Source organism: Orbicella franksi, chromosome 5 (assembly GCF_964199315.1).
Source record: "Orbicella franksi chromosome 5, jaOrbFran1.1, whole genome shotgun sequence".
Taxonomy (NCBI): domain Eukaryota; kingdom Metazoa; phylum Cnidaria; class Anthozoa; order Scleractinia; family Merulinidae; genus Orbicella; species Orbicella franksi.
The window spans coordinates 12,387,401-12,411,400 of record NC_138149.1 but is presented as its reverse complement, the minus strand read 5'-3'; the positions used below and the strand labels follow the sequence as shown (position 1 = coordinate 12,411,400).

The window sequence follows — 24,000 nt, the reverse complement described above, 5'->3', positions numbered from 1 at the left end:
CCGAGATATCATTAGTCACTGTTTAACTTAAATGAAGTCTGGCGTTGCATGCGGAAATGAGAGTCACTTGCATTTGATTGCTATGCAAAACGAGTTCATTCCATAGTAATTCTTACCAGTTTTGCCTAAGGAATCCTTTTGAGATAGAGCAAATGGTGGTATAAAATACTTTCCAGTCAATTGGTTTTATTCAAGGGAGCTACCCTTTTTCATATCGTGTCACAAATTAGTCATGTGATCATACAGTTCATGTCAAAAATCCTCATTATATAAGAACCTGAGAAATCAAATGGTTAATTTGCATTGTAGTACGTAAAGAACATAAGTGGTACCCTTTTGATGTGATTTTTATCTGTCATGAATGTGTGTTTTCGCAGCCTGCCAGACGCCTCTTGGAATGCAATCAGGTGCTATACCGGACAATTCTCTGTCCGCCTCTACATTCAAGGACAACTCGCATAAGGCTGTAAACGCCCGCCCGTCTCAAAGTGTAGGGTGGTGTTCTAAGGTAATTTTTGCTTTGGATAGGTTTCTTCCTACATGTAAACAGATCAGATTCTTACATGGTTTATCAAGGCAGTGGACTCCAGTTGACAAGTGTTTAAATTTTCTTTGCCAGATTTGCTAGATAATATTTTGGTTTTGTAAGGAGAGCTTACATGTTGATCGTTGCGTGAATTTTTTTTTCTCCTTAGGCTTCTGAAAAGCAGCCCTGGTTCCAGATATCATTTTCCGATATGGAGAGAAAAATTACCAAAGTAACCACCTGGGGAGGAGGCAAAGGATTCGGTTATGTCAAGGTCTACAGTCTGGCGCTCAGGAAGGTCGGTGACAACAAAGTGTGGATCGACTACAAGGAAGGAGCCAAAACAAGAGTAAGCATAATGTTTCATACCACTTTATTGTACTAGTTTACCTTTTGAGATTGCATCATGCCTTGGTGATTTGAGAGCCTCTAAATGGTAGGGATGTCAGTTTAAAGAGGCAAACAACTTCGTTAAGCGGCTGTTTCGAAGGACGTTAAACTGTTTTTCGTTTCTTTCCTCTAAAGGTCGTGGATTACTATGACTAGAATTTGCTCTTTCATTCCTCGTTACTGTCAAATATTTCTTGGAGAACCAGACGAAAAATGGGTGAAAAAACCTGAACAAAATATTTTTGCTTTAACTCGTCCAAATGTTCATTGGCATAATGCATAATACTTAAACAACTGAAAATAACTGCTGTTTAAACTCAAAGTATGGAAATCAAAGAAAAGTGGCATTTTCCATTGGAAATAAATGTCCGTGGTGAATAGGTCTGCATTTTTTGAGACTTTCGGAAAACAGGACAACGTCGCGAGGTATACCCAAAGATCGAAAATTTCTTACTTGAACTTTCTGTTCCACTTGAATTTGCTTCCCATATTTCTGGAATTTTCGATTGCTTGGACTAGCAATTCTCGGATTGTCCCAGAATCCTTCCCAGAAACTTTTCATACCACCTGGCCCAATTTCGAAAGTACAGAATTTTCTGTAAGGCATGTAGTTAACTTAAACGCAATTTCATTCGCTTGTGAAATTCAGAAGTTGGTTCATAGAGGGGGGTCAATTTTGGATAAAATGGGGAATGTACCTTTTCACACAAATGCTCCTAGCATGCCATGAAGAATGCGTCAGTGGAAACATCCATTGTTTGATTCATGTTTTTGTCATTGCAGAATTTCCGTGGTAACCAAGATGCTGTTAGTCCTGTGTCGCATCTCCTAGCCCAACCAATCATAACTCTAGCCTTGCGCGTGAAGCCACAGTCCTGGTCGACAGCCGGCGCGTGTTTACGTCTTGAAATCTTTGGTTGTCAAAACGGTGAGTTTGCCTCTGTTGTTTTCTTGTCATAAAACAAGGTATAATTTGAGATTTTGAAGATGTGCTTTTAATTTTCCAGCAGAAACATTTTGCTTACACCTTAGCGAATTCAAAGCCAGAAAAACGCGTAGTTTGTAAGGAGAGTCTCTGCAAGACTAGTCTAATTTCAGGGTGGTGTTGTTTCAGGATGTGACTCAGCCCTTGGCTTAAGACAAGGCTTTATCGAGGACTGGGCCCTATCATCGAGTTCGTTATTAGACCAGGCTCACGCGGCCACTCAAGGCCGTTTGAATGGAAGTACTGGGTGGTGTGCATCTGATGATGATAACAAGCCATCTTTTGTGGTATGTGACTTTAATGTGTTATGGCTCGAAGGCCGCCTTTTCCTTTTTCTTCGAAAACGGAGTGTTTTCAGCGTATTAGGTTTTTTCTCGCAAGGTCAATACATTTGGGTCATATGAGAGTAAAGGAAATAATTTGTACGATGCTATAATGTAGAAGCTAATGTTATCATCACCATCCCCGTCAACATCCTTCTCATCATCATTATCGTCATCAGCCTCAGCATCACGACAACCACCATTATCATCATCAGCAGCGGCATCCTGTCGTCATGGTCATCATCGTCATTATCAACATCAGCGTCGCTGTCATAACCAACATTATCGTCATCAATTCGTCAATGTCTTTTTTGTTTGTCAAGTTGTTCAGGAGTGTTCTTCTCATGTTCTTTTACTTATTTGTTATTATTATTTTCAAGGTTGATCTGGATAGGATCATGAAGGTCTATCACATTGCTACACAGGGCGCCGATGATGGCAAGGGATACATCAAAAGCTACACGATTAGTACCAAAGATTCCCCAAGCAGCGCATGGAAACCACTTACACAGGATGACAAACCTAAGGTGGGTTATTCGGCGTCTCTCCCAGAGTAAAACAATTTCTATTTAAATTTGACCGTTTTTTAATGAAAGAAAAGAATTTTTTAAAAAAATTACTAGCAATACACGGTAATTGCCGACAATTTTCGCGAAACCTAGAAATTGAGATTGAACGATCGAGAGGGCTTTGCATAGTACGGGCTGAAAGTTACAACTTTCGAAAATAAAGGAATTTATAACGAACAAGTAGTAAATCCGCACGAGCCGAATCAATAGAGCGAGCGTGCATATTTTCAACAATTAAATTGTGAGCAGCCCGGGTCAACTATCGCGGATATCAATCGTGAGCGAATGATCTGATTTGTTTTACTAGCATAAATCTACTAGTCGTTTAAAACTTTACCTATATGCTCTGTACAAACACTATCTACAACAGAATAGATAGTGAGTAGCGTAGCCATTCAGAGAACGGCATTCGTGATGGAACGCTAGTATATTTATACATATTCCGCAATTTTCGAAACTGCGCGTGTTGCGAAAAGTATTTGAAGGGTAATAAACACAATTGCCTCCATTTGACTTTGAAAATATGCTCCGATATTTGTCCTTGGACATTATCTGTTCTTCGAAGCTCACAATTTTCCTCGACCTTCGCTCTCGGAAAACTGTTCGCCTCTCGGAACAGATAATGTCCACGGACAAACATCCGAGCATATTTTCGCGCCAAATGGAGGCTATTGTTTATTTTCAAACTCGATAAATGTACGCTGGAGCTCCGTAAATCACCCCTCTCAAGCGTGATTTCTTTTGCTCTTTGGGAGGTCTAAGCAAGAGAAATCTTTACTAAATTCGAGGGTGGTGTGGTTGTCATTGAAATAATTTGGTGTTGTAAGGGCGTCAACGATTACCAATTCGAAAGTTTGGCGGAGACAAATTCGTCGAGATGTTTGGTAGAGCCAAACACATTTCGACCTAGTGCGCTCAGTAGCTAACGCTGTCAACTTTTCCAGGTGTTTTTGGCAAACGTAGATAGTTCATCAGTGGTGAAGAACAGGGTTGCCTCTGGAGTACGAGGACGATTGTTTAAAATTGTACCAGGCACTTGGAACATTCGACCATGTCTCCGTTTAGAATTGTACGGCTGTCCAACTGGTAAGTGTGAACGGTACTGCTCATGGGAGCCTTGGAGCTGTATGCGAAAGTATGCAAGCAGCTTGCAAACAAGTAGACAATGGGAAACTCAATATCAGATTGTAGAATTTGGTGCAAGAAGCAGTTTGTTAATAAAGCAGTTATTGTTCATTGTTGTCAATATGTTGTGAATTTACACCTTCATACCTAAAGCTAAAATGACACAACGTAGAACAAAGCCTGTTTTTTCCATAACTGTATGACTGTGTGAGAGCTGTTTCTGCATTCAAGGGATTCGCCAGATTTGCGTAACTAAGGGACTTGTCAAAAAGTGCAGGGGGGTGGGGGATAGGCGGAGGGTGGGCCGGAGCATTTGAAAATGTAGTTGTTAGAAAACACATAACATCCCCCCCCCCCTCTTCCATTTGGCATAAAACTGAGTGATCCACCCCGAAATGGTTGAAAATTATGTGAACCACATCCTATAACACATGACATTTTTGGTTGCATAATCCAACAAAATCATATTTTGTGTATGAAATTGTAGCCTGCGTAGCAGTCTTTTCCGTTTCCTTTCAGGCAAGCGGGAGTCGCGCGAGGGCACGGGAACAGAGGTAACAAAAAAATTAGTGGCAGGGGGAAGGGGCAAGGACACCCCCTCCCCTCTGTTCCTAACTTTTTGCTCTCGCCACATGCGTTCGTGCGACTTCCCCTTGGCTCTCGGTTTCTCCCGCTTAGAGGAAACGGAAAAGACTGCTACGCAGGCTAATGAAATTGTAGTGTTATTTACATTTTAGACTTATTTCTTAACAATGATAATAAAAAATCATCTAAAAATAATATTGTTTTCCTTTACTCTACTTTAGCTGTTACTTTAGCCCTTACCAAGGGCTCAAAAACTGATGGCCCACCCCCTCTCTGCTCCGGCCCAGCCCAATGCGAATCAGTTTCGACGCTCAAATGAAAACCGCTCTATCACTGTTACTACCTGTTGTCTTAAAACTCAGATTAGAAACAGTCCTTAGAAGAGCGATACATTGGCAATTATCTTAATCTGTGTATGAGGTAAGACCTAATGTTGTTTTGTTCGTTTTTTTTTTTGTTTAGATCTGCGCCCAACAGACATGCCCACCAGTATACCATCATCAGAAAGCACAGCGCCACCAACAGGTGTCACGAGTTTTGTAGTTTAAAATGTTTTTTTCTTATCATATGGCAAATTTGTCCAACATGAAAAGGAGATTTCTGATTGGTGCTCTAAACGGTCTGAAGTCTGTAATACGGGCCGCTAAGATCCACCACTCACGGAATAGTTTCAGCGAATTCCTTTCTTTAAATACTGTACAGAATATTTTTACCTTCACGATCGAACGAAAACTTCGGCTAAACTTTACAACAGCGACCGGAAAACGAAAGGCGAACATAGTCAAATTTTTGTCGCGCGCTTTTACCGAAAATAGATTCATTGATTTTTCAGCAGTGTTTTGAAATATACATAACAATGAATACTTTATCGAACTATCTTGTTCAGTTTTCAGTTGGGAAAAAAAGCTCTCGTTCTTTCTTGCAAATTTTTCGATCGGGCCGTAACTTGTGAAACTCAAATATTATGTATCCACGGACCTTGCAATGGTTTAGTGATATATTACTTCCATGGTTTGCCTTGCCCAAGTTTTGGCGCTTCCATTTTTTAGATGAATTAATAAAAAGAGTACATTTTTTTGAAAACATATATCTCGGTATTTGCGACCTTAAACTCACGTCGTTACTTTTCAGCTGTGACATACGCAGGTTCCGTGAAGCTCACTAAAGAGGAATGGAGTGATGACCTGAAAAATACTGGCAGTGCTGCGTTTAAGAGTCTTACCGGGAAACTGGAAAAATCGGTACAAATTCTTTGCTACGTCACCATATACGTTTTAATTATGTGCCAAACTTTAAATTTGGAATAAAGAGAGGTTTCGTTGATTTTCTTCATAGCCTTTGTTTTCTTTTTAACAGATACGAGATCTGTACTCGGGCGTTGACGAAGCGTCACTGGCATTTTTGACGGTCAAGGTAACAGGCTTCAGGTATGATGATTGAAATCACGAGTTTTGCTAACTGTAAAGTTTCTATTTTCTCCTGAAAACTAGTAGAAATGGTTTCTCCGCTTTTACCGTATGTATACCTGAATTATTTACACCAGGGGCGGATTTAGGGGGAGGGTGCAGGGGGTGCGCACCCCCCCCCCCGATATGAAGCCTTATTCTTCGTATTCGCTTTTAAAATTTGTTTACCTCACCAGTCAGGTAAGCCATTCCTTAGTGGTGCAGCCCCCTCTAAGAAAAATCCTGGATCCGCGCCTGTACACAACGACTTAATGATAGCACAATGCAGTGGTGCTCGGATTAAAGAAACAAACTGTGGTTCTAACCATGTCTTTAGAAATAGCTTTTCGTCATAAAAGGGTGCTTTGCGTTCGATGAAAAATTCAGGTTTGAATTTCCGGAAATTTCAAGTGACGAATGGAACAGCATTTTCTGGAAATTCCAGGAAAGAGGACAACCTTGTAAGGTATACCGAAATTTTCTGAAATTTTCTGTCGGGAATCTCCGTTCCATTTGACTTTCTTTTCGGTTCAATGGTTCGCCTTTGTGAAATTCAATAATTTCGGGATTTACTGGAATCTTTTCCAGGACATTTTCGTACCATTCGTCTCCGCTTCGAAATTTTCGGAATTGTGGTTGCATGGAAAACGCCCATAGCCAGTGTAAAAGTTTAATTTCGTTTAAAAATGTAGCTGTGTTCATATTCGAACCCAGGCAACATTGATTAGTGTCGATGAAGAGAAAAATTAATCAGAAAACGATAAATTGACGTTAATTTACGAAAATTTATCAACAGTTTTTTTTCCAAAATTGTAATTTTGTGCATGTTTTGTGTCGTAAATTATACGATATTTCCACTTTTTCCTTCTTGTAAGAGGTTTTCTGTCAAGTTGACGCGGTCGTTCCGTCTTTTTTGTAGACGTGGAAGCGTTGTAGCCATCTTCAATTTAACGTTTACTCGTGACATAGCAGATGGTCTAGGGGACAATGTCACAAGCAACCTCGCGGTTGCTGTGAAGAGTGGAAGCCTTGGAGGGTTGGCAGTTGATCCAGCCTCTCTCAATGTCACAAAAGTTGGTGAGTAGGTACTCTTGATACTTTTTATTAGATATCCCATCCATTCTTTTCTCTGTCTCAGTTCTCAACTGCCGAGACCATACGGTCGAGAGATTTTCTATCTGTAAGAACGTGTTGATCACGTTTCGTTTGATTCTGAATTCTTTCTAGCGTGGAATGGAAGCACCGGTGAACAACCGACGGCCGCGGCACGGAAGAGTGGTAAGTTGACAGAATTTTAGGATTTGCTGTGCATTCCCTAAAACAGTTCATTGGGTCACACTCTCTTGCCCGAGAATAGCCATCATTCATGTTAACGCTGGACAAGCTAGTTTCACCCGTAAGCCTCGCTTTCAACGTGAAAATGTGAAAAGTTATCAGAAACGAAATCCTAAAGCAGCAAAAATGGAAAGAATACTCACATGAGAACAGTCATCACGCATAGGCTCTGTTGATTGGACCTACTTTTTTTTTTAGCAAAGGCGTTGCTAAGTAGCTGACACGAATCGATGGTGACAAGTTGACGTAAGGACTTTGCTAGCATTCGTGCTCTTTTCCTTTTGGGGAAAACTGTACTATTTAAGCAATAGAGCACTTTTCCGTGGTTACATAACCTCATCTAAACACGAGACGCAGTCGAGGGTTTGCATAATTTTCGAGTATTCTCCCAACCCCCCAAGTGTTTAGATGAGGCTATGTAAACACGGAAAAAGTACTCTATTGCTTTTATAAAATAATTCTCAAAAAATACGCGCGAATCTAAAACGTCATAACCGTGTTTACATTCTCTCATCTAAACACAGCTATCGACCAATGAAAGCGCGCGTAGTATCTCAGTTATTTTATGAAATGCTTTACTCAATGGGAGATGCTTATTCCGCGATTTCAGATAAATCAAGTGGTTTGTCCGGAGGAGCCCAGGCAGGCATCGCCATAGCAGTCTTAGTGTTCCTTGGATTGTGTGGCGGGGCAGTGGCTTGTTGGTTTCACAGGAAGAAACAGGGAGATCACCTCTTTGATCAGCAACAATTTGATAACCCGGTCTACTTCTCATCGACGAAGCAAGTGCTACACAGTGATAATGGTGCTATATCTTCGGACGGTACAGCCCAGGGAACATAAGAGGTTTCAATTAGTGAGGAGGGGGGTGGGGAGGGAAAGATGGGGTGAACCTCGGGGTTGAGTTAAGTTGGGCAAGGGTGGTAAAATCTCAATAGTCATGTAGCACTTTCACCACTTAATTCTGTCGTGGGGTTTCAAAGCATAGTTCGAAATCATTAGTCCACTTGATTTACACGAGACAATAGCTCTTTTAGACGTTGTCACGCTTTTCTAATTGTTTCATTAAAACAAAAATAAGCCTCCCCGCTAGATTTATCATGCCAAATTTAGTATATAGGTAAATTTTTATAACAACCCGTTGCAAATTTATGAAAATATAGGACCGTAAACTTGCTAATTTTTAGTAGGAAATTATATATTGGTCTATAGAGTTGTCTTTAAGTTATATAGAAAATAAGCAAAAATTTTTAATCAGTGTTACTTGACATCTTCAAAACTGTCCACTCGTGTTGAAGACCCGTTTTGAGGATGTTGCGAAGGGCTACTCAGTTGCCACACCCATATCGGCTCAAATCGGAGGCGACAATTGATCGTTTATGGGCATCAGATACATTAGAAAATACTGATCGAAATCTTGCTGGTAGACGAGGCAGGGAGATATAATTTGTCCATGTTTTAGCTCTTAATATTCTTCATAACCCAAATTATCAGCCTGATAAATTGGGTTATGTTAATTTTTTTTATGCACGTACTGTAACAATGGCCAACTTCCAGTTGTCACCAACATGGCGACGATGAAATTAGGGTAAGGTTAAAGCGAATTTTGCTATAAATGTTGGTAGTTTTCCGTTTGAATTATGTGGATAGCACTTAAAATGATTCTTATCATAACTGAAAGTTAAAATACAACTAATCAGGTATTACTTTTTGAGACATTTGGGAAACGGGCCAAGCCCTAACAAGCAAGGCACTGTATGGCCGTATTGAAATAAGAATGAATATTAACATAACTGCTGTGTAGTGAATGCAAAAGAGCAGCTATGTTGCGTTTTCAGTGGAATTTTCGTGAATTCCTCGTGTGGACTTGTTGAATGCTTAAAGCATTTGGTTCCAGTGTAGCGAGTCAATCACGGCTGGAATGGCGATTAGTCTTGCTTCGCTTGACGATAGAATTTTGCCGCTTGCAAAAACTATATCGGATTATTATCAAACGGAATAGATGTAACTACACACAGAACGACGATTTTCTAAAAGATGTCTTCCGTAGCGACCTTTTTAGTCAATATTTCGACATGTACTTTATTGCGGTGTTTAATATTTGGAAACAAATCCTTAGCTCGCATGTACTGGTACGAATGTGACAAAAGAAAAGTCTGGTATAACTCGTGCTTTTTCTTATGTTGTACAAGCATTTTTCTGTGCACATTGTATGCCTATTTAGGGAACCCTTTTTAATTTTTCCGCGGTAGACTGCTGCTTTTTTAATGCGATTACATCTGCAATTCCACCAAAATCATAATTATAGCAATAAAAAGCTATTAATTAACAGTAATAATGGAATAAGCGATGGGTTTTAAATTAATGTGTGTGGTATTTCTAAATATAGTATTATTTTTGTACTTTTTTAACTTAAGGTTTGACCATCCTAATTTTTTTTTTTTTAAAAAATCCTTATGAAACGTAGTTTGTTCTAGATTACTTTGCTTGTTGCCAAGGTTATAGTGAAAATTAGGTAAAGATAATTTTTTACATATTTTTAGTCCCATATTTGTATCGCAGAATTACACAAGTCAAGGAAAAGAGGAAATATAGTCCCATTCTCGTTCCCAGTGTGCTCTCGGCGATAAAATCTTAGCTGACGGGAGATGTTTTTCTAGCTTGGGACTAGTGGTCTTGATCAGAGAGGCTAAAAACCCAGTTAATTTTTAATAAGATGTCAATAATGAAAACAGATAAGGGAAAGTTATTTTTATAATGAATTTTCATTTGTTTTCATGTCTCGTAAAAGAAATATACATATTTTTGATCAAATCAATGTGGCTTTTGTATATCATTTACGGTTGACTTCTTGGGGTCGATTTAAACAGTGCGACGTTTGCCGAATGCGGCAACCGACACGAATGGTTTGTAAAGCGTCAACTTGCTTGTGAATTTGTGCGTTTGATTTACGCGAAATAATTCGTGTTTTACACTTGCGGTAAGGTTGCAGCATACAGCTAAGTTGAACTGTCTAAATCCGCCCTTATGACACCTAATGTGATCCTTCCATGCATTGCCCTTGACCGAAGCTGTGCCCGGCTGCGAACACGCTCGGGCTGGATGTAAGGGCCGAGAATGCGCTGGCCTTCTCGGTCCTTCCCCAGAGTGGAGAGGAGATTCTCCTCTTTCTTGCCGCTTCTTGTTCTTTCCCCTCTCCTTGTCCCCTCTCCTCTTCTCTCTTTCTCTTTTCCACCACGACTGCAGGCGCGCACGTGGCTGGTGAGTTCAATGCGTGACTGGCAGGCCCGGCTGCAGCGGCTGCAGATGAAAGTCGCATCAGGGTTTGGTGCTGCAGCATCGCGGTCCTTTCCTCTGCGTCTTTTCTCCGTTATGTTTGCCTTACGGGTGTCCTCGAAGGAGTAGACGGCTTGTTGGATGGTGTGACCGCAGGTGTCCTGGTGTGTTGCAAGGGTAGCCCACCGGCTGTGGTCACTGTGGCAGCAGGCACCGAGAATACCGAGAGTTTTCTTCAAGCTGTCTTTGTAGCGCTCAAGGACCGGATTGCTCGAAGTTGTCTTTGAAGCGCTTCTTCGATGCCTCTCTGTCGCGCTGGCCAGTGGAGAGTTCACCATGCAGTGCGATCCTTGGCAGGCGGTGGTCTTGCATACTGGAGACACGCCCTGCCCAACGTAGCTGTGACTTATGCAAAAATAATAACAAAAAAAGAATGCACACGACCCCTGCCAACAAACATTAACTCGCGTTCTAGTGAACCGATAAAAAGGGTGTTACATGGATAAAAAATTTCATGCAAACCCCATGCCCCAAGAAAAAAAAAAAAATCCAGGTTAAAAAAATGATGCCTACACCAAATCATCCCCTTCCCCTCCCTCAGGAGTCAAATGTTCCAACCCTTAACTTTGCCATCATCAAAATCAAGGATCTGTCAAGAAATTCAAGGACTATTCAAGATGAAAACCTAAATTTGTCGATTTTCAAGGACTTTTGAAAGATTTCGTCATTTTTCAAGGACTTTTCAAGGTTTGTACGAACGCTGAATTTTATATTTTCCATTAGAAAGAATTAATTTGAGCAACCTTACTCCCGATAAGACCATTCACACTGCTAATCTGAATGTTAATAAAAAGTAAGTGCCTTGCTAACAGTATCGATTCTACAAGCAAAAGTTCTGGGGAGTAACTGAAGAGTTTGCGGGGTGTATTCCCCAGAGCCTCAAGCTGAAGTCTATTGTGTTAGGCTGAATTTTAATATATCGAAATTGGTCTATTGCGTGATGACACTAGCCCCAGACTTCTTCTCGATTCGAAAGTCACGGATACAGTGGAAGCTCTCTTAACGGACACTCTCGTGAGCGGGCAGCTCTACTTACGACTGTCTTCATAGAACCCCGTTTGAACTCCCATACAAACTCTGTATTTACTCATTCCCGTAAGCGGCCGCGGACACTTGGAAGGCTTACGATCTCAACTTTTCCTTTGTTTTTAAGCTCACGTAAACGGACATTAGAAAGGAATTGGGCCTGCCTTTGAAAAACACTTATAAACATTTGTAAGCTGTATCACTGATTTTTGTTGCAGTGGGACTGCTAATGCTAATGTTAATGCTGGCTACAATTATGGTTTGTTCTTTGGTCACTAAGGGCTGGCCAGTCCTAGTACTGTACAGGTGTAGTATACTGTAGACAGTTATCGTCATTATCGCAGCATTGAACGAGGCAATAAAACAAAAAAATGATAATTTGGAAGGAGTTCGCATTCTTAGTGTTTATCGTAAGCTGAGCAAGATCCCTGTCCCTGTTACCAGTTCTATCTCAAGCTATAGACTGACAGGATTAGAGTGAACGCTACTACACTAGTGACAATTCTTGGCATAAATGACATTTTATTACTTTATAAAAGAAACAACAAAAACTAAGGAAACTATTCGTGGTCAAAAGTTGACGCCGCTCCGATCTCATCACTCCATCATGCTTCCGGCCGGGGGCACTGGGCTTGACACCGCATTGTCACCAGGCCCGTGAACCATCTGACCAGCGGTAGCATGAGCTATAGGAACATTGCTGGGGGTACCGGGAGCTGATGCAGGAGAGGCGGCATTCGATCCCATGAATGACACTGGGGTGCTACAGCCTGAGGGAGGGTGCGAGCCGATTTGAGGGACGGAGCCAGGGTTCATTGATACTGGAGCTGGCGAGGCAGAGGCAGAGGGTGGATTGGAGCCTGCTTGTTGGCTGCTACCTGCAATTTAAGAATATCAAAAGGAAGACATAAAATTCAAGTTCGAAAATAGCCAAAAAGGCAAAAGTTGAAACGACAGTTTTGGGCTTTATGGTAAGTGGTTTGAACCTGGGAGTATCAGTAGTTCGTATAATGTGATCGTTCGGGTGAGGGTAGTTCTGAAAAGAACTGTTATTGGTGACTGACGTTTCGACAACCTGAGCGGAGGTCATCTTCAGAGTCAAGTGAATAGTTTTTGTCAGTCGATGATGTTTTAAGTCTGGTCCGTTGAAAATGATTGGTCAGTTTATTGGCTGTAAGACTCATCAGGGTTTTCCCTTACGCGCAAATGCGCGTCCGAGACGCACTGTTTGGCTGAAAAATGGAAAAGGGACGCAAAACGGCAAGGAGAACGGGTGTTTTGCGGCATTTTGTAATAACTACGCATTTTGTAATACCTTACGCATTTTGTAATTACCTGCAGTAGTTTGTATTAAATGCAAACGACGCATTTTGTAATAAGAGCTGCAGCATTTTGTAATAAACGTCAGTCTACGCAATTTGTAATAACGTGGTGACGCAAATTGTAATAAGTCTCTTCACACGATAATTTCACCAAGCATACAGATTGGCTGGATTCCCTTCAACACCAACCTGATGGAAAATCAGTTATTATATTATTGCAGGATTTTTAAAACTGAATATGAGTACAGTATCTGCATGGGTATTTGTACAGTAGATGCACGCGATTTTTTAGAGAAGTTCTTTTTTCTCACTTTTGTCCGAGTCTTGGAATCAAGTTAGGTTCACGAAAAAGAAAGTAATAAAACGTCAACATTTGCGTGACAATGGGTGGAACTATTTCACCTGGTGGTATTCCATTCTCCATTATGAAGATTTAGGAAATTTTTAAGGAATTGAGAATTTTATTTTCCAAAATTTATACACCTCTCAGACTAAAATTATGCCACATGCTTATTGAAAATATAGATTTACATAGAAGTATGTGGGTTGTTTAGCTCCCAATATCTGCTAAAAAAGAGCACTTGACAAACTATATTAAGCCAGTGTTGAAGGGAATCCAGCCAATCTGTATGCTTGGTGAAATTATCGTGTTACAATTTGCGTCACCTCGTTATTACAAATTGCGTAGACTAACGTTCATTACAAAATGCTGCAACACTTATTACAAAATGCGTCGTTTGCATTTAATACAAAATACTGCAGGTAATTACAAAATGCTGCAACTTTTATTACAAAATGCGTAAGGTATTACAAAATGCGTAGTTATTACAAAATGCATCTCAAAATGGATCTGCGAAAAATTCTCTTGAGAATAAAATTAGAATTTGCAATCTTTGTTCTGTTTTCTTAGTCCATCTTTCAACTCCCAAATCTGGCACATTCACTCCTTTGAATCGACTATTGCAGCGCCACCTTTTGTTTTTCTCGTTCTCAAGCTTGCTCTTGCTGTGAAATCCTCGCAGAGGCTCGAGAACTAATGCGCGATTGTGAGGCATTGTGGTACACAATGTAAGATAGCGCATTCGGAATTACAGCCCGCGAAAAAAAGAGGCGTTTCTTTCCAGCTTGGATGGAAGAATTCACGTGGTTGAAAGAAGAAAACGAAAAAATGTATTGTGATATCTATAAGATGACAGGTAAGAAAAACCCTTTCACAACAACTGGCTGTAAAAATTATTAGAAGTCGGCCCTGGAAAAGGCACCAAAATTCGAAAGATCACATTACGAGTATCAGTGACCTCAAGCTCTGAAAAAGCTTTCAAGTGACAGTTACAAATGCAAAGAACATTGAGTATGAAACACAGGAAATCACGAGAAGACACGTTGTCCAGCTTAGAACGGTATATAGTATGATGAGGAACAACATTGCTGCTGATAACTTTATTCCAATAATGGAACTTCAGGCTGCTATTGGATGTAGTGATGCTTCTGTTTTTTATAAGAAACCCGAAATTGTTTCAGAGATGGAATCTGTTTTGGCCAAATGTGTTGAAGATAACTTGATGAAAAAACTAAATGATTCTCGCACACCTTTTATTGGACTGATGCTGGAATTTAAAACTCTAACCGTGGGACCCCCACTTTTTTCTTCTGGACCCTCAACCTTGGGTTGAAGGAGTCCAAGGGACTCCCAAAGGAAAAATTGTAAGGAAAACCCTGGACTCATGTAAAGTTCCCCAACAGTCATTGCTCGGTTCTAGTCGGTTTCGATCCGTCTGTTGTTAGTCAAATTAAGGAGTTCTGTTTGAGCTCCGTTCGCTGGTATTTTTTTTTAAGTCGTTCGTAAGGTGCTGGTAGTGATAAGTCTTTTTCGCAGTAAGCGAACACATCTGTTAAGCCAGACTGTGGGTAATCTCTTCTTTTTCCCACTGAAACAAGAATACACGAATACGAAGGAAAAAACGAACGGCGAGCGCTGAAGCTCAAACGCCTCAACGAGTCGTTCTCTTCACTTAGCTTTCCCTAATTTGCATAATTTTAAGTTTTCCGGTCGCGCGGAGGGTGTCAGGAACAAATACCGACTCTTCGTAGTATTCTATTAAGCGGACACTAACGAATACCCATGCGAATCCGCTTGATACAGGTTTCACTGTATTTTGCTTAGCCAGTTCAAAGAATGACTGAAAATTTCTTACCTTGCTGAGCAGGACTGGCAGCCTGTGGCATGTGACTTGACACTCCCGGCTGAGGGACCTGTGACTGGGCCTGTTGAGAATGCCTCCGCTGTTGGGGCGCTTGTGGCTGTGACTGCTGTTGTTGCTGTGGAAACTGGGGTTGAGGCTGGGATACCTGTGACTGTGGTTGAAGCTGCCCTGGGGAGGGTGCCGAGGGGGACAAATGACCGGCCGCAGCGCGAGCTCGCAGCTCAGCAGCCTTGAGTTGTTCTTGATGGAACTGTTGTCTTTCAGCAAGGAGTTGCTGGCGCTGGTACTCAAGCTGACAAAATAAAAACATAAAGCGGGTTACACGTCTCCTCTACTAAGGCCCCGTCAGTCTGACAACGTATCAAATGTTTTCCGTATACACTTCGCTGGACAAATATGAAAACCAACAATCACCGGCAGCAGAAACGCTTTAGTGCACCCTTGAGGATTAGGATTAATCACATGATTATTGTGACGTCATCGTTTTTGAAAAACTCCATTTCTCAAAATGTTTTCCGTTCACACTAAAACGCAAAACCGGCGGTTTCGAATTCCTCCGGTTTGAAGAGCGTTTTCTGCTCTGTACTTACCGCCTCTCGCTCGCGGTCCATGATGGTTTCAAGTTCTTCAAAGTGGCGCAGTTTAATCTCCAGTTTCTTCATCTGCGTCTCAACGAGAAGCGCTACCAGGCTCTTGATCTTACGCTCTTCAACTTGAGCCAGGTGCTGTCGGGGAAATAAAATGTCTAGCGCTGATTTCAAACTAGTAGGGCGGAAGTAAAACGCCACAGAAGTGAGATAATCCTCAATTTTATTGCCAATTAGAGACTCAAAAAGTCCAAGTGCAACTACAACTTGCACTCAAAGTACAGCCTGATCAGTTCCACGGAGCTTAAATAAATCAAGGTTTTAAACCAACTGTTGTGAAATCGAAGCACTTTGCGCAAAGATACCTAAAACGTTTGGGGATTACAACTACTCAGTCATCCTGCCTTCACTCGGCAAGCAACAAATTACAAGGGAATATTGACAACGTACCAATTAGCTTTCTTGTTATAATTATTCCCAATTTTGTTTTTATTCCCTTGCTCCAAAACCCCGACGGAATACTGCCATTTTTTGTTTTTTAGAAAAACTTGGGGGAAAGGATTAAAACCTTAACATGTAACTGAAAATCGTTTGAATAAAAAAGTCAATCTGCCACACAAAAAAGGGCGCCTCGGTGAAATTCTATTTTGCCATAGAATACTCTTCGTTAGAGCGTTTCTTCCAATTTAATGTGACCACGTTTTGTTAAGGTTGTGTACTATACACTAAATGACTAACCACAGGACAGTTACCTTAGCTTTCACTGCTGCCGCTGCCAGAGCTGATGCAGCTGCCTTTGCAATGTTTTCCTCGTTGATAGCTTGTGTTTTATCTCCGTTCTGAGCGTGGCTACTCGTCTCCGACGAGTCTTCCATCTAACGACAGAGAGAGAGAGAGAGAGACAAAAAAAAAGAATAAACGTTGCCTCTCCTTCATGTAGACAGAGCGCTAAGAATTGGGGGGTCAGATGGGTGTCCGTATTTATTATCACAGCGTCTCTTTCCTGTCAAGTTCACGAGCAGGTCCACCAGTAATTTGCTAGGAACACCTGTCAAAATTTTGAGGGCAACTGGATGGACTATCTAGAGTCCCAACCAGAGTAAGAAACCATAGCCCCAGTGGAGATAGGAAGACACCATATAAGCACTAGAGACGAGTACACCCAAATGGGGTTTGTTTTTGGTTAATATTTTACAGTCAACTAGCTCTGACCTTGACATCTTGCGCCCGTGTCTCTCCACCCTCAGATCCTGTTACCTGGTTTCCATTCACTTCCATGGGTTGCGGTGTTTCTTCTGAACAATACAAAGATATAAAAGTGATTTAGTGGGACAGTTTGGTTTACTGTTTGGAGACCGGGATGGGGATAGACGAGGGATGTAGTTAAATTTTCGTCATTATACCAAGCGCATGGGTTTTAACGCCATTACAATTAACAAGTCAAATTCATACCCAATCCTTGGCCTGCTCGGTCAGCGCTGACCGAGGAGCCTGAAGACTGAGCGAGACAGAATTTCTCACAAGGAGTTATGTCACTTTCGCGAGTTTTCCAGATTTTGACAAGTCGTTATGTAGATTTCCCTGAATTCGCACCCTCCATTCACATCGGGCATGCCTTTCAAAACCCAAAGGCCCAAAACGGAATTCCCATATATTTTTCCAGCTGGGTGACCTACTGAAAGAATAATTAGCGCAACAACTCCTCTAGTCCACGTTAAAAACAAAAGCTCAGTCAGACAATAGTATTTTGTAAAGTGTACCTGTATTTTCTTCTGAAGTCTCCTGTTTTACTTTCTCTGCCCGAGCACTAGCAGCGTTCTTTACATGGCTGTCGATGACCGCCTGGGGAATCTCATCCTTCATTTCCGAGAATTTCTCTGTTAATAACAAAACATGAATTGAAAAAGCAGATAAACAATTTCGTTTACGTTTTTCCCGTTTGTCAGTTTTAACATCGAGTGCCAAAAAGCCAACAGCCGTACGCTGTATACCACTGCACGTGACAAAGCTTTTGATTAACTTATGATATGCATCTGACAACTTTTGATGGGTTCGGTTTGATCTGACCAATCATAATCTCGCTCAGGATGAAGATTGAAGTTGACATGGCAACGTTACATTACATTTTATGTGACAGAGCGCAATGAAATGGTTTTCTAACCTAAAGCAGCTTTAGCAGCAGCACTTGCCACTCGAGGATCCACAACTGAGGCTAGGAAAGCCACTGTGGACATGATTGGGTTACCCTGTTGACTGAATGGTACAGGCTGGTGTGACAACGGACCTGGAAAAACAACAACAATATTAAGCAAATGCCAATAAAATGTCAACATGCTCAGTTCCTAACAAATGCTAAAACCTTTTTTTTCCGATGACGCGGTTGTTGGAAACGTCACACAAACGCTACAAAAAAAACCCAGACATTTCCGTTTTAAGTGGTATCTTTTAGGGGTCTCCTTTAGGGGTTTTAATTATATATTCCGACGAACATCCCAGACCTTTTCATATGAGAGTCCCCCACCCCCTCTCCCCCTCAGGAGTTTATCAATCCCTACAAACTCACCCAGTTGTACATCTTCTAGATACGGGTCCTCTATTGGAAGTCTCAGAAAGTGCAATATGCATTCATCTTGTGTTCGTGTACCAACATGCTCAGCCACCTTATTCCAGTCATCTTTAAACATTTCCAAGCCCTACAGAGTACACAACAAGGAATCTTGCCTAACACAAAATTGGTTAAGGGACATGACAATTAAAAGGACTGTATGAAATAAACGTTGTATTAGCAAATAAACTACTTTTGTGGATCTAAATGACAAAACCATACCTTCATTACAAACAAATATGTCTCCCGGGCTTGATAATTAATTGCAACAAACAAGCGAGATTAACTTTAAAAGCTGTTCAGCCTGACGGGTTTTCAAAACCCACACAGAAATCCGTTTTAATCTTCTTCACTTTCTGTCCATCCGTACCTTCTTTTGTATTTGCTGTGTTACTGAAATGTTCCTTCGCTGTTTCCAATGGTATTTTTTTTTATATTTCACTCAATTTTGGTGGTCATTTTCTAATTTCTAAATCTGGCTAGAATCCGTCACACATTTCCTTTGTGAATACTACATTTCCAGTCTTTAGTTTTGTATCGCTCTGTAAATTACAATCTAAATATTCTTTTTCTCGTATACCTCCAGCAGAAGAAGCGTCTCTTGCTCAGTCCATTCCTTAGTGGCTGTTGCAGCCTACGAGAACGAAAAACATCGACACGTCACATTACAGTGTTGGTTTGTTTTTATTTTGTTTTTGCTATTTGGTAATAATGAGACAAGGTAAATTGTAAATGGCCTAGTTCACATCGAGTCTCTCCGTAGCAACAGTTGTAGGTGCCCGACCGATATCTGGGGGTGGCATGGCTTCGAATGTTGTTGTCGCTGTTCAACTGGTGTTACGTGACAATTTTACTGGCTTACCTTTTGACTCTTTTTCGAAAGATACTGGTCCGAGCGAAGGCTAAAGGATGAAGGGAAAAAATTAGCTCTTTAATGCATTTTAAAGATAAATACTAGCACAAAAAAACACCAGTTTACTTAAAAAAGACACGCGGCAACTTACCCGAAGTTGGCCCCTGTTATACCACTCTTGTAGATCTCTTTGTTACCAAAATCATCCTTAAACTGTATCATTTGCTGTGAAGGGGGAATCTGAAAGGAAATTGAGGGTCAAGTCACTTATTAGCTACAAACTCTTACGGTCAGGACACTCAAATTGTGAACACTCAACATTTTTTGTACACGTTTTCAGAAGTGAACGTGGACTTTTACCGTTAGCGCTTCGGAATTGGTTTTGTTGGCATAATCGATTAATTCTCGGCTTGTTATTTGTATCAAGCAGGAGAGGAACAGAGAACGCAGAGAAAGAAATCTGAATACTGCGATACCTGTGTCTTGGCAGGTTGAAGAGGCTGCAGTCCTGCAGGCGTGTCAGCCAACACGTGGAAGTGTGACGTGGATGGTGGTCCCATGGGAGCTGGGCGGCCGTCAGCATCCACTTGATAATTGATCAGACCCCACTGCTCTAGAAAAGCGTGAATCCTAAACAAGAAATATGGGTTACTGACCAAGCGTGAGGTCAAGATGGCTGGATATTGGCCAAGTTCTTTTTTTGCGTGTTTGTGGACCGAGACGGAAACCAGGTCCACAAACACGCACAAAAAAGAACGAGGCCAATATCCAGCCATCTTGACCGAACAAGCTTGGTCAATAAAAGATTTATTATAAGGAAAAGAAACACTATTTTCTTGCGGGACACAGCGGGTAATCCCGAGCGGGCAAGAGAGCGACATCTTGCCCGCTCGGGTACCAATCACAGCGCAGGATTCAGTTTATCTTGCCCGCTCAGGGAACTAGCCATATAATACGGAGAAGTCCAAGCTGGGCAGGATGACCAGAAATGGGACAGTGCAGCTATTTTAACATGCCAGACTTTGGCAGAAGTCTACAGCGAGTCATTAACTCATTTATCATTTACCTGCATACATGTACATGTACATATGTCTACGGACGCTACATTTGCTACCAAACATTCAGCAATTCACCACGTACCTCACAACTGCACACACATCACCACCAAGGTTCCGTCGACAGGCCGTAGCAGTGAGGTATTCTGTCGGGTTCAGTCGGTATGCATCAAGCATGAAGTTGCGACAAGCAAGATAACTAAATAAATATGAGAATCAAAAACAAATTAGTAAGGATCAGCCATATTCGTAGGCCTTCACAGTCTCTCCAGTGGGAGCGGTCTTATGCCACCCTTTTAACAGGCCTTTTGCAACAGTTGGTCACAAGATGGATAATTTCGATTAAACTTTTCGCTGCAGCTAATTGAGTTCAGAACTGGAAAGAGCATATATTAAACAGTCAGAACCAAATTTTCAGACCACTGCCATGTAAGGTTGAGATTTAACGACGATTTGAATATTGCAAAATTAAAACGCTTTTTTTTTATGGAAGCGAGGAAGCTTTGTCCTCCAGAAACCTTTTTCGTTATTAATCACTGCAAAAGGAAGCTGCTGGCATATAATTATTGGAGATAGAGAGAGGGGTTAACTAGCTGTATAAAAAGATTTTTAAAGCATCCAGTTCTGAGCACCCAAAAAGGTTACCGTCACTCTACAATAGAAGGAGTTCTACTTACACTTCGGGAGTCTTGGATTTGTTTTTACCGTTGAAAAATTCAGGCAAGGCTCTCCTTTCAATGGCATGGACACTGCAAAGGAAAAAAAACGCTGTCCATGTCAAATAAAATGCTCTAACACATCACAGTTAATACATGTAGGGAAGGCACATGTGCTGTAACTTGTATGGAACTGTGAGCCATCAGTGATAGAAGGCAGCCACATGAAGTAGCCAAATGAACTTCTAAAGTGTGAAAAAGTAACACGATTCACATTTTGGGGAGAGGTCTTTTTCAGAGATATTTTTGGTCTCAGCTTGTTATTGGAATCGAATTTGCACTCAAGCACATGATTATAACACGCTTTGTGGTAAATCCCCTACCAAACACATTTTTTGAAGCAATGGGCAACACAAGGTTATCAAACGAACGACAAAATTCTCCGAGTTGGGATTTCTACATGACTGTAAAAAAAAAAACTATGCAACACAAGGACTGCAGCAGGGTACTTATAAAAGTACAAAATTATGTTGTCTCAAGAACTGTAAATCTAAATACAAGTCTGTGGTTTGAAGAGGCCTTTTACCCCTGATTTTCCCTCTCTTTCATATCATGGGAGGGGGGAGTCTTTCTACTGAGGATGAGGGATGGGAGGGGAGGGGAGGGTGGGAGGCTCATTTTCATTATTTTGCAGTATTGTACCTGTTGTAGTCAAACCAGGAGGCATAACTAGGGATTATGATATGATGTGTCTGTTCTGTCAGGTTTTCATCATGAGGTTCACTGTCTGGCATGACGAGTGGTTCTTTGAACAATCCATCTTTAGTCTGGCTGGATGAAGGCGAGGCTGGTGCTGACTGCTCTGTACTGTCCTCTGGTTGGTCCTTTGAGCGAGATAAAATCATAATGAAGTTTTGACAACCACTTGAACATCAAACAAACGTGAAGCTGGCAAACAATTTGATCAGCAACAGATATATGATACATGTTAACTCATTTGTCAGTTAAAACAGGTATGACAGGCTGAGTGTGGTACCTGCTTGTTCCCTTCACAGAAAATGGGAGACCAAAAAAATATAACAATGATCTAACAAAAACTGACTAGCTTGAGGTTGAATGGGATACCTGTGTATCCATGTGACTACTAGTCTCCATTTCCTCCCCATCAGTGCCTTCTGGTTTTCCTGGAAAAAAATAATAATAAATTGCCATCATCAAAATAGGTCTGAGGTGCATACATGCAGAGTGCACAAACAACACTTCATACGGTCAGGTAACTTTGACTTAAAGAACGATTCCACATAACAGTATTACAGAGTTATCCAATCGCAGCATTGCTAATTAGCTACAAATTCAAAAGTCACACGTACATTGTATATTTGCAGGCAGCTGAAATGAAAGTCTTATTGGCTGAATCCAATACGCAGAATGCTGTTCTTGGAGCTAGAAATTATTTTTCTCAGTTTTTACACCATAGACTAGCGTATTTGTAGCCACTATGTTGCTCTTTCCAACAGAAAGAATTATGGTAAATAAAGGGACATCTTTTTCATGAACGCTGCTAAGGCTTGCTAACAAATAGCGATTGTGCAGTTTGTTTTACCTGAATCAGATATGTCTGTCAGTGAGGTCCCCTTGATTGGTTGCAAATCTTCCTTACCCTTTGCACCTGCATTAAATTTTGTAAACCAAAGATGCAAAAAAGGTCATTTACTGCTGGACAGTTCATGATTCAACTCCTACGCTGTTTTTGCTGGAGCATCAAAAACATGCTTCTGGTTGAAACATCATTCAATCCTGGTGAATTTTTCAAGACATTGGGATTACTATGAAGTTTCCTTTTCTACTTTCAGGATTTTAATTTCCATGAATATCAAGTTACAGTCCACTGTAACTTCCAGACCTCTGATTACATATACTGTACATGTAGTACGTGTAGTTACTTTACCCAAATTCACAATCAGCCAATCAGAAGCCATGTCTACTGTCCTGATATCCTGTGATATCAAATAACTAATCTGATATAGCTATGACATCATGGTCACTTGGCTGAATTTGGGTATGGTAAATACTTCATTGTACCTGTTTGGTATGCTTCGGCAGCATATCAGCTTTGTTTGGTTTTGCCATGGGTATTTTGGCTAGACCATTTCTCACCAAAGCACGAACCATGGCTCGACCAAATTGCCTGATATGCTGCCAAAGCATACCAAAAAGGTACGATTAGGTGTAACAACTAATCTTAAATTGAACATGTTAATTTATAATGTTGAAGGTGACATATCACAAGAGCAGCATTCTGGCCTTGCATTAACAATTATAATTAAATTATGCCGTTAGCTTCTTTCCAAAGTGTGTCCCTTAACAGTAACGATCAAACTGTAACATCAAGCCAAAATCAAATGAATCAGCCATTAATTTCTGTTTACAGGTGTTATGAGTTATTGTCCTTTATGAAAGTCATGCAGCAAAACTGGATCTTCTGTTAATTACCTGAAGCAGTAGAAGCAGAGACTTCTTCAACCTATGGGGAAAAAATTAAATAAAATTATTTTTATTCAAACAAGATCAAGCCCCCCTATCCTATATACGTGAGTTGTATTGAGCTCTTTGCTATATACCATTGTATGTACAAAACGTGCCTCAAACTGGGCAAAACAATTATATTAATTTTCCAAAGGTTTTGATCCTTACATTAGGTATTGGCGATGGATCAGGTAGATCTTTGGTAGCATCGTCACTGAAAACAGAACAGGAACTGTTTAATGCAAGTTAATTAAAAGTGAATTATGAGCTTATTACAACTACAACCACAAACCAAGTGAAATCATATTGAAAAGTTCTAATTGCACCTGTCATTATCCTCTTCTTTACCAGTCTTTTTCTTGGGATTTCCTGGTCCAGGCCTATTAGAAAAAATCCATTGTTGTTTAAGAAATAGAACACAGTTTCTTTGTGTCTGTTGAACAATAGAAACATGAGTGGGTGCTTAGAATGAACACAAAATGTTGTGGAAGATGAGCCATAGCTGAATATTTTTTCATGAGGTTTTTCAGAGTTTAAAAAACTCTCA

At 40.8% G+C, this 24,000-nt stretch overlaps 2 protein-coding genes across 4 annotated transcripts in view; one reads left to right on the top strand and one right to left on the bottom strand.

Moving 5' to 3' along the window:
- LOC145486259 (uncharacterized) overlaps positions 1-10,056 on the top strand; it is a 70,755-nt gene extending 60,699 nt beyond the window's left edge. For 2 of the 3 annotated variants that reach the window (XM_081464884.1, XM_081464886.1), the window contains 12 exons: positions 378-508; positions 696-875; positions 1,700-1,844; positions 2,031-2,188; positions 2,605-2,751; positions 3,738-3,879; positions 4,966-5,028; positions 5,635-5,744; positions 5,860-5,930; positions 6,868-7,025; positions 7,176-7,226; positions 7,894-10,056. In XM_081464884.1, the coding sequence (XP_081321010.1) occupies positions 378-508; positions 696-875; positions 1,700-1,844; positions 2,031-2,188; positions 2,605-2,751; positions 3,738-3,879; positions 4,966-5,028; positions 5,635-5,744; positions 5,860-5,930; positions 6,868-7,025; positions 7,176-7,226; positions 7,894-8,126 (1,589 nt within the window). In that variant the 3' untranslated portion in view covers positions 8,127-10,056. The remainder of the gene's footprint in view (positions 1-377; positions 509-695; positions 876-1,699; positions 1,845-2,030; positions 2,189-2,604; positions 2,752-3,737; positions 3,880-4,965; positions 5,029-5,634; positions 5,745-5,859; positions 5,931-6,867; positions 7,026-7,175; positions 7,227-7,893) is intronic. The other variant, XM_081464885.1, reaches the window with a different exon arrangement.
- Positions 10,057-12,147: 2,091 nt separating this feature from the next.
- LOC145486264 (SWI/SNF complex subunit SMARCC2-like) overlaps positions 12,148-24,000 on the bottom strand; it is a 20,782-nt gene continuing 8,929 nt past the window's right edge. The window contains exons 15-34 of the mRNA XM_081464890.1: positions 23,780-23,833; positions 23,622-23,667; positions 23,421-23,451; positions 22,531-22,596; positions 22,053-22,111; positions 21,630-21,811; positions 20,949-21,020; positions 20,357-20,470; positions 19,693-19,846; positions 19,368-19,456; positions 19,226-19,265; positions 18,944-18,997; positions 18,322-18,451; positions 17,920-18,042; positions 17,519-17,635; positions 16,971-17,053; positions 16,511-16,633; positions 15,762-15,896; positions 15,163-15,463; positions 12,148-12,523 (exon numbers count right to left, since the gene is read on the bottom strand). Of these exons, the coding sequence (XP_081321016.1) occupies positions 12,243-12,523; positions 15,163-15,463; positions 15,762-15,896; positions 16,511-16,633; positions 16,971-17,053; positions 17,519-17,635; positions 17,920-18,042; positions 18,322-18,451; positions 18,944-18,997; positions 19,226-19,265; positions 19,368-19,456; positions 19,693-19,846; positions 20,357-20,470; positions 20,949-21,020; positions 21,630-21,811; positions 22,053-22,111; positions 22,531-22,596; positions 23,421-23,451; positions 23,622-23,667; positions 23,780-23,833 (2,254 nt within the window). The 3' untranslated portion in view covers positions 12,148-12,242. The remainder of the gene's footprint in view (positions 12,524-15,162; positions 15,464-15,761; positions 15,897-16,510; positions 16,634-16,970; positions 17,054-17,518; positions 17,636-17,919; positions 18,043-18,321; positions 18,452-18,943; positions 18,998-19,225; positions 19,266-19,367; positions 19,457-19,692; positions 19,847-20,356; positions 20,471-20,948; positions 21,021-21,629; positions 21,812-22,052; positions 22,112-22,530; positions 22,597-23,420; positions 23,452-23,621; positions 23,668-23,779; positions 23,834-24,000) is intronic.